The sequence below is a fragment of the Copidosoma floridanum genome, unplaced genomic scaffold (genome assembly GCF_036245765.1).
Source record: "Copidosoma floridanum isolate Cflo_tuat_1 unplaced genomic scaffold, Cflo_Japanese_pri ptg000011l, whole genome shotgun sequence".
NCBI lineage: Eukaryota > Metazoa > Arthropoda > Insecta > Hymenoptera > Encyrtidae > Copidosoma > Copidosoma floridanum.
The window spans coordinates 6,378,890-6,389,071 of record NW_028321888.1 but is presented as its reverse complement, the minus strand read 5'-3'; the positions used below and the strand labels follow the sequence as shown (position 1 = coordinate 6,389,071).

Genomic DNA, 10,182 nt, shown 5'->3' with positions numbered 1-10,182 from the left:
ATCAAAGTCAGCATCAGTATAATTTATACTGATGTTAAACACTAAGACTTACATACACTTTTCCGAACTGTTGTTTGTATCAATTAATTTGTTAAAAAGGGTATATATCCGATAGCAGCATTAAATTAGGTGCAAAACTTCGATTCATTGATTGATTTTCATTTCAGTTTATTTGTTTGTTCTTGATTTCATTTATGTGATCAAAGATTTCTTCTGTAATTTGTTCCAAATGAGGAGCTTTAGATATTCCGTTATTCTAATAATAGAAGAACTCGTGTGCGTCAGTGTATTAAAACTCAAGGATGTATTTTTTTGAATACGTGGAGTAATTGATAATTTTCTGGCCTATCTCCATGAAAAAATCTAGTTACTGTTAAAAAGTCCGTATCAGCTTGCTCGGGCTTATTGTCGTTGTTAGACTTGTCCAAATATTCTTTAAGACTTTGGTTAAATTTCGTTGTTAACTTTTGTATTTCATGATAAGTAACCTTATCAGTATTACTTGTCGTAGTTTTAGGTTGGTCTTTAAAATCGTCGTCATTTAAACTTTCGGTAGGTGAAATAGATGTAATGGAGATTTCAGTATTTGTCAGGTCTAAGTCTAAACCAGTTTCAGTATGTAAGTCAACTTCTGTTTCAGTCAGTTCTTGTCATAATCCACTTCGTCTAGGGTCATACACTGGTGGTTATGTTTTTTCTCCTGACGATTTTTCGGTATTACTCAGGTCTTTTAAAAAAAACATATTTTCTTTGATGATGCACCGAGGTTAACTATAGCTCTGACTGATGATTGTGGCATTTCCTTATTTTCAGTACTATTGGGTTTCATTTTGGTGATTTCTGTATTCGTACAACTAGGGTATGATTTCCAGGCTACTGATTCTAAAAAACTTACTTTTATTGAGCTAGAATCTTTTAATGTATTTTAGTAGTATTTCCTAATACACTTGGTTGAGATGCAAATGATGTGTGTGGCTGTGGAAACGTTTTCGTTCGAGCACTTTGACTAATCACACTTGGATCTAAATTTGGCTGATTCTTGTTTGTTTTTAAATCAAAGGGTCGTCCAGGACCCCTGGCCAATTTAGATTTATATGTTCCTGATTTGGTCATGATCTTAGGTTTTGTTTCTTCCGCTGTCTCCTTCAAGATTGTTGGCAGTGCTTGAGGAAAATTGGATATTTACAGTTTCTTTTCTCTGACTTTGTAATTGGGTTCACCTTTTTTCCTCTAATTATTTTTGACCCACCATAATAACTCTTCATAATGGTCATCAGTTATTTATATCGTTTTCTGCATACACAAAGTGTCCTACTGGATTTCTAGATAATGCATCAGCATTGGTATTAAGTTTTTCTGGCTCGTATTTGAAAGTATATTCATTATCGGTAAATTTAAACATAGACCACATTAAACACTGCCCTGGGTCTTTTTTCGTATGCATCCAATTCACTGGCTCATGATCAGCTATAGAAACAAATTTATTTTTTAATACGTATGAACGGAAATGATGTATTGCGTATAGTTCAGCCAAGCATTCCTTTTCAGTCGTGGAATTATTTATTTCGGCTTTATTTAGAGTTTTTGAAAGATAGGTGACAGATTGGTCAAACACACTGTTTTCTTGACTCAATTTCGCTCCAATAGCGTAGTCAGATGCATCTGTTGTTCACTTGAATACTAAGTCAGGAAATTGTAAAACAGGCTCTTGACACAGATGATCTTTTAGTACTTGGAAACTCTTTTATTGCACTTCAGTACATTCAAATTTTTCTTCATTTTTCATAAATCTGATAATAGCTGAGCTTTTTACGAAAAATTTTTAGTAAAACGTCTATAATACTCTGCTAGTTCTGAAAATTGTCTAAAATTTTTTATAGTTTCTGGTTGGAGTACCATATTCGCTGATCTTAATCGGTCGAAAAGTAACTCAACTTTACGGTCATTATTAACTAGATCTGTTGCGTAAATGATGATATTATTTTAGTACACTAACATTTCAAGATTTTATAACGTCTTCAACTGAGATCAATTAGTTGTTGAAATGTGGCAGGTGCGTTCTTCAAGCCTTCGGGCATTCGCCTGCATTGGTAATGCTCATAGAATGTCGTTAGTTCAATTAATTATGGATAATAGAAAAAAAAAAATTTTTCTAAGCGTGTATTCAACAAAATACATATACATATATATATATATATATATATATACAGATTTAGAGTAGGAATAGGTAAGACGCTTTAGTCAGCAGATCAAACGTTGAGGTGTGTATCTGTATGTGTGGCTTAAGAGATCACTAATTCTTATCTTTCTAGTATTATTTAATACACAGTGTTATCTTTTTTTTTTAATTTTGCATTTTTCTAACAATAAACTTTTATTGTTTATTTTATCGTTTATTTAATATACATTATGCTCTTTCCAAACATACAGCATGTACACGTCCACGCACACTGCACGAAATGGGGTGTTACATATTAATTATCAACGAGCTTCTCTGAATGGTGTTCATTGTTTCTTCACAAATAGTAATAAGAGAACATATAACAAACAAACAAACAGTTAGAGACTCAACCACGCTTTGCCACCATTTTTTTTTAATAACTATTACAGTCATTTAACCCTACGTTTAATTGAAAACTAAAGGTTGTGGAATGTAGCCTCACACTTCATCAAAGGCTGCGGGACCAGCAGACAGCCCAACTACTTTGTTGTTTAATATTCAAAATAGAGATTAAAGAGGGAAAGAGAAATACAATATGTGTGTGTGTAAGTATTAGGGAGTATTAAATCGATTTACCTTTTTTTCTGGCTTATAGATTCTGTACCTCTTAACTTAATTAATTTAAACTTCTATTTTTTTGTACATCTTTATTCAAATTTTACTGAGGATACTATTGGGCCACGTATAATAAACTGATTACCAACTGGACACCTTTGACAAAAAAGCTGTAAAAAAAATAATTTGTTCATTTTTTGATGGGTGGTAGAAGGTAACTAACTAAAACGCCATGCAAAGAAACGCACTTCATGCAGAGCTTTAGTTAAAAACTTTGTTTAACATGATACGAGGCCAGTACTTCCTGATTTTATGTGTTTATGCTAAGCGACTCACTTCAGTTATCACTTAACCCTTTTAAGAGCCACGAAGTTCACAGTCAGCTTTGTTAGGTGATGACTTATGTTAAGTATGATTTTCTTAAGAGTCTTAAAACTTTATCATTAAAAGAGGAAGTGAATATGATATAAAATAGAATAAAACAAATTTTTTTTTTATTTACCCAAGTTATCATTTAACAAACTAAAAATAGTATCACCTAGTCCATAGCATTATTGCAAGAATATTAAAATATAAATTAATTCAAACAAAGGCTATTTCGATTGTCAAGCACAGAGCCAATGCAAAAAAATTAAGGAATTAGTCAATAACTGCAATGGCACATTGTCATTAGCACAAAAGCGTCATAAATGATATTTTAGATAAAAGTTTAACCACATTAAATGTTTCAATCTAGGCATACTCAATTTTTTTAACTTACCTTGTATTTGGCTTATAGATACTAAACGTTAACCTTGTCATTTTTAAAGCTTAAACAAAAGCCACTGGCAACAGGGTTGGCAAAGCCATGAACTTGAAAATTGTGGTAATGGGTTCAAAATAAGTTCGAAAGAGGTATAATAATTTTATTGAAGTAATAAACCTCCCTTCAACAATAGTTTCGAGTATTATTTAGAGATTCAGGCAGTAATTTATCTTATGACAATGATAGTAGCCAGAGTGTTAAAAATTTTATTTTAACAACAATAAACACTATAGAGAATCAGCTCAATGGATATAATTTTCTAATAACGAAACCAACGAAATATTTTTGTTAACAAAAGGCAGAGTATCACTAAGAGTAAACTAAATCTTAAATTTGTTCGTAAGGGAGATTCACAATAAACCAAGCATAGGAATAGCTTTCTGGCTTTTCTTAAACTGCTTAGGCTGATTTATGAGGAGTGCCTTAGGTATACTAGCCACACACTAAAGTAATACAAAAGACCATTTCCTTAAAATGAACCACCCTATTTCGTCAATCTAAGCAACTCTCCGCATTTGGTTCTGGATTCTTTGATAGAGTGACCATCAGAAAAACAGTCATCAACATAAAACTCATTAGAAATAATATGAGTCATCTTAGAGTGAGACGAAGCATGATTAACTATCACCTGCTTCCGAACGCGTGTGGCAAAATTAGGTGCACTCGACATCCCATACGAGACTCTCGTTAGTAAATAATTCCTTAGTTTATCTTACTTAACATTCTTATACTTCAGACCTCCATATTATGGCCTGATAATTTTAGTCTTGGGGACTGATAGGATTCGGTAGAATATTTCTTCTATGTCTACCATGAAGGAACACTCATAAAAACGCCGTTTCATGACTATCTCTAATAGGTTACTAACTTTATTACACCCTAAGGACAGAAGAAAGGTTAAAAAAGTTTTAACTTGCCTTGTTGATGAATCATTAAAAACTATTAAAAATCACTAGCGATTAAGAGCCAGAATTGTTTGTTCTATAAACGCTATGATGAAGCAATCAACAAACGGCAAGCTTTGGATCTTAAATTCCTCTTATGTAAAGGAGAAAACTGTGTATTTACAACTCATTTCGGTTAAGGGCTCTTTAAACAACCAAAGTTTTTGTTCATGATTAGAAAAATCCTAATTTTCTGAGACATTGTACAAGACTAGGTGTAGAATCTAACCAAGAAATCAGAAGGCCCAATAGAAGCTATTCTAGTTTAGAAGATGTAGAAATAGGTCATAGAGTTTACCTTGAAGCACTGAAAATAAAGCTGTCCTTTTAATGACAGGCAGTACTCAGTTAGCAACTCCTTTTATTGAAATGGTGGTATTTCTAACTTTAAAACATGACAAATTATGAAGTGATTGAGTAATCAGCGATTACTGTGAACCTTGACCTACCAAGGCTCTAGCCTTTACTCGAATACCATAGTAATCTACCATCACTTAAAGTATTTTTGTGGTTGTGAATCTTGTTATCAAAGTCAAACTTATCCTCATGTAGACTTGTGTGATACCTCTAATGGCAAAACAACGCAAAAAAACTTAAACTTACATGTAGTCTCGTTATGTTTATACAATTATACACAACTCCTTTTGATTCCTAAATTGCCTCTTTTTGTTATGCGTTTTACTTTTGAAATTATAGTGAGAGTGCAAACCCTAAGGCTAATTGCAAAGAAAGAACTTTTAAGCCTTGACTTTATCTGGTGCTATTGTGGTTTCATTAATCCAGAAAGATTTGTTAGATTTTATTTTCAGATTATCAGAACTGTTATTGGAAGCTGGTTTTTTTAGGAAAGCCTTTTACATAATAGTCTGAGTGTTAATGAACTCATATGATTGACGCAAAGTAGAAGGATCCGTAATACTTCCCTGATGTCTCTAACAGTTTTTGATAGTATGGTAATCTAATTTACTAATTATTAAAGCCATAAAAATATATTCATCACCTTTTGTCCTACTTTTTTTTTTATGTTATCGTGCTCTACGTCCGGCTCCTTTAATAAGGGCACTACTATGGGCACTTAGCACTTGGAAAAAGGACAAGGAAAGGGATGGGAGGCCTCCTATTACTGGGAGGAGAGTAGGGGGAAGTTAGACAATTTTTGCTGCGAGAAGGTCGCCTAAACCCTCCTCGAGGAGCATTGTGTGGTGAAAAAGCACATGTGAAAAATTACAGAGGTACTTGCCCGAAAGTCGCACTGGCCGGGAATCGAACCACGGTCTCCCGCGTGCCAATCCACGACCTAGCCGACCGAGCCACCGCGCGCTCGATTTTTTTTGTCCTACCTTATGCAATGAGAGTGAAAGTGATCTAAAATTCTCTTAGCTACTCATTTAACTTCCGTACAGAAGCTATTTTTTATACTCTGACAGCTTAAAATAACGCCGGTAAAAAAAGATTTGGTGTTGCGAAGTAGTTGATGCACAATAAATTGGTACAGAATGCCATTAAACATGAGAAATGAAATTTCTAAAATAATTTTTGCTTATAACAACGTGAGTATGTGTACTGCCAAAAAATCTATTTTGAGAAAAATTTGAGATAACAGATAGTATACAAAAAAGTTGTAGTATTATACAGTATCAAGCATTAAAGAACATTCAAAAACTGGCTAAAAATCGAGTGTGTAAAAAGTAAATTATTTAGATGAAAAAATTCTAACTGCTTTTGTTTCGAAAAATATTTAGAATCAATTTTTTTTAATTCTAAGATTTTTTTTCAGTTTTTAATATAACTGCATTAATAAAAGATGTATTTTATTCTCCTTGCATATATTTGTTTCAATTTTTTTTTTTTTTTTTTTGTTGAATAAAATAAAATAATTATAATTAATTTATCTTTAGTTCACTACTAAGATGAAACAATAAAAAGTTAGTAAGCCATTGGGATAATGTCTACTGTTTTTATCAAACAGCGCCAGGATACAAAAAAGTCATGCTGTACAAAATCTGGATCTTTCATAGAAAAGGGTTTTCTGTTATGATGTTTTATTAATTTTACGTTTTTATTACTAAAAAAGATACATTTTTCTTATGAATTACAATTATTTTTTTAATTACTAAATTACGTAAGAATCTTCATTGCCATACAGTTAACTTTATATGTACTAAATTAAATCAATTTTTTTCGCGAATTTAATTACAGAATTGCATTGACTAACATTATTTAGCTTAGACATTTCCATTTCCATTGATTTGAGAATTATTTTACTTCTTTTTCTAGGTGGTAAACTTAGTGCTTCTATTTTATCTGATAAAAGTATATTTATGCTATCAATGCAAAAAGGAGACATAGTGTCTTTAGAATGAATTTTTGATATATCCTTAAGCAAGGTATCATTCTTAAAATCATGAAAATTTTTTAATTGATTATGATTTTGTTCAATAATGTTGTCATTACTCTGACAATGAGTACAATTACGATTGAAATAGTAGTATTGTAGACTTTTCTTTAAATGCAATCTGTTTTCCATTTTACGACAGTGGGAGCCTCTTAAAACAAAATTAGTGTCATACAAAGAACTATGTGATGTTCCGTTAACAGTAGAACAAGAATTTGCATACTCTATATTTTTATGTGATTGATCCAAGGAAAGCCCTTTGAAATGCGTTTTTGAGCATATTTTATGAGATAAAAAGGAGTCTATACTATCATAATTGTAACTATCGTTCTTATTTTTATTATTGTGGATGGAAATTTGTTTGACGCGAAAATTATCAAAAATTGCAATTTCAGGTGTGTATGCAGTTTTACTTTTTCGAGTTTTTATATTTTTGTGACTTGTTATTTTTGCGTCTATCTTATTTATAAAACCACATGACCATTCACTATCAGTAAAAGTATTGTTTGGAGATTCTTTAGAAAGTGTGTTTTGAATGAATTCTGGCTCTGAGTGGTTTTTCAAATGCATTTCCATGGATTTTTTTGAGTTAAACGTATCTTGACATACTATGCATTTATAAAATTTTTCCCCATAATGAGCTGCTTGATGAAGCTTTAAAACATGATTATATCCAAATGACTTATTACATATATCACATGTATAGGGTTTTTCACCTGTATGAGTTCGGTTATGAACCTTGAGTTGTTTTGAACAAGTAAATCCTTTTCCACATAATTTACACACATATGGTTTTTCACCGGTATGAGTTCGCATGTGAATTACTAATTGTCCACTCTGTATAAATGTCTTATCACAAAAAATACATTTATGTGGTCGTTCACCAGTGTGAATTCTCATATGGCGATGAAGTTTACCACTGTGCTCAAAAGATTTCTCACATATTTCACATTTGTAAGGTCTCTCTTTTGTATGAATCCTTCGATGAACACTAAGATTTTCTTTGACGGAGAATGATTTTTTGCAATATTCACATTGAAAAGGCTTCTCTCCTGTATGAGTTCTATAATGCCGAGTTAAACGTGCTGGTACTGTAAATGATTTTCCACAAATATCACAATTATGTAAATTATTGTCTTTTCCACGAATGTCTACATGATTCTTAAACATAGTTATTTTCATGGAATGTTCTACTATCAATAAATTCTTCTGATTATGGCTATGTAGCTTTCTTTGAGTGTGTCATTAAATATTATAAAAATATTCCAACAAAAGATTTTACCTTCTTTACTTTGAGTCTATATTTATTTGAAATACTGAATACATATTTAATAAGCCTTTAGTTCTTAATTGTTTGCTCTTTTGTTCTTTTTCAGTTACTTTACCTAAAACAAATTAATAATTTAAATAAAAGATACAATTTAAGATATTTGTTTTTTATGTTTATTACATTAAGTTAGTTTTTATAAATATTTTAAATAATGAAGTAAATAATAAAACTAAGAATTGTCTTTTTATTTCTTCTACCATAACTGCAAATCTTAAAATATAATTTTGTAAGTACAAAAATTTGAAGCTGCGCTGTAAGTGTAATTAAAAAAGTTTTGCCATACTACTGACTACTAATTTCATTGACTTATATTCTTAACAGTACATCATCTCACTTTATTAGTAATATATACGTGTAATTGTTTTATAATAATAGAAAAAAATTAACAAGAAATATCAGTTTAGAAGTATAATATATGACTGTAACCTACTGCATGAGTAATTTTTACACGAATTATACATTACTGACATAATAAGTAATTTAGTTTTGTCCACAATCAGATTTGCATACATTAAAAAACAATTTTAGTTGGTTTTAATACTTGTGATGATTTTTGATAGACCAAAGATTATTGGTTAGTATTAAAAAAATCAATCGTCTATTGGTAAAATGTACCACATATGAAATATACTTTACACCACTAACTCTACGTTGTTATCATAGTTATTTTAAACCAAATGACATATTTAATAATACCATAAAAAACTACCTTTAAACAAAAGTAGAACTTATGTAGGTTTGAGGTTATTGCTAGCATGGATATTACATGTACACCCTAGTTACGTCAAATATTTTTCAAATAGTAAATAAACTTTTGCATGATTTTCAAGCCGACTTTATGAAAAGTAATAAGCAATTAACTTTCTTTATAACATGAGCACCAAATTTTTGCATCGCAAAGAAGTAAGATCAATAGCTATCATGTTAGTAAAAAATTTAAACAAAATTCAATGTTCAATGAAAAAATATCCTGAATGTCATTGAAAAAGTTTTTTAATAAAAGGATCATAAAAAAAAAGAGTAGCTTAACAACGGCACGTATGGTTCTTATATTTTAGAATACAAATTTATATATATATATTAATATATATATACAAGTAGGCTACGCCTCTGCGCACTCTGCGCACCAACCCCTACAAGAGTTTGATTTATTCTGGAAATTACGTCAAATTAATTAACATTTACAAACTTTTTATCAACATTTATTGACCAATAGTATTTTGGACATTATTTTACCTTAAATGAACAGTTCTGTTATATCTTTTTAAATTATTACCTCTGAAAAAAAAGATAAAAAACCAATTCAGATTAATATTACAAGGAAGCATTGACCACGATTGTGTTTAATGATTGTGTGACCATGCAGCAGAAAAGTATGTGTGTCAATTGTAAAATAACAAAGGACATTCTTGTTAAAATGTCACTAGTACATTAAGAAAAGTTACACATGAATCGGTTGTCACTGCTGCCAAGGTCTTAAGCAATCACCGTTGAGTAGAACGAAAGTTTGATCAGCTACACGTGTCGAATACTTAATGTTTCAAAAGAGCTGGAGGACGTAGATAAAAAATTAACCCCACGTGACTATTATGGCAAAAATTATTGGTGGGATTTCAACTCGCTTCATCTCGTTGGTATCACCGTGGGACAGCGTAGATCTCAACAAACCTACATAACTGAGGGCTCTTATTGTATAGTTTGAGGTTTACGTTTACTCATTTATAGAATTACTATCTAATTCAGTAACTAAAGAGCCCTTGATTTTTATTTGGAAGCATGCCTTTAGTTAGTCATAGAATTATTTACTTATAACAAACAGTCAGACATGCTGTTTCACGTACGGTTGAAAATACTAATTTAGTAAACTTATTCATTTAATTCATCATTCAAAACCAAGTACCTAATGAGCCCTTTGTTATATTATTTTAGATG

General features: G+C 31.0%; 1 protein-coding gene across 1 annotated transcript; it reads right to left on the bottom strand.

Moving 5' to 3' along the window:
- Positions 1-6,915: 6,915 nt before the first annotated feature.
- LOC106644637 (uncharacterized) lies at positions 6,916-8,206 on the bottom strand. Its single transcript, XM_089590096.1, has 2 exons — positions 7,001-8,206; positions 6,916-6,920 (listed from the first exon to the last, which is right to left on the bottom strand). The coding sequence occupies exons 1-2, from the start codon at positions 8,100-8,102 to the stop codon at positions 6,916-6,918; spliced, it is 1,107 nt and encodes a 368-aa protein (XP_089446222.1). The 5' UTR covers positions 8,103-8,206.
- Between the last annotated feature and the right edge of the window lie 1,976 nt (positions 8,207-10,182).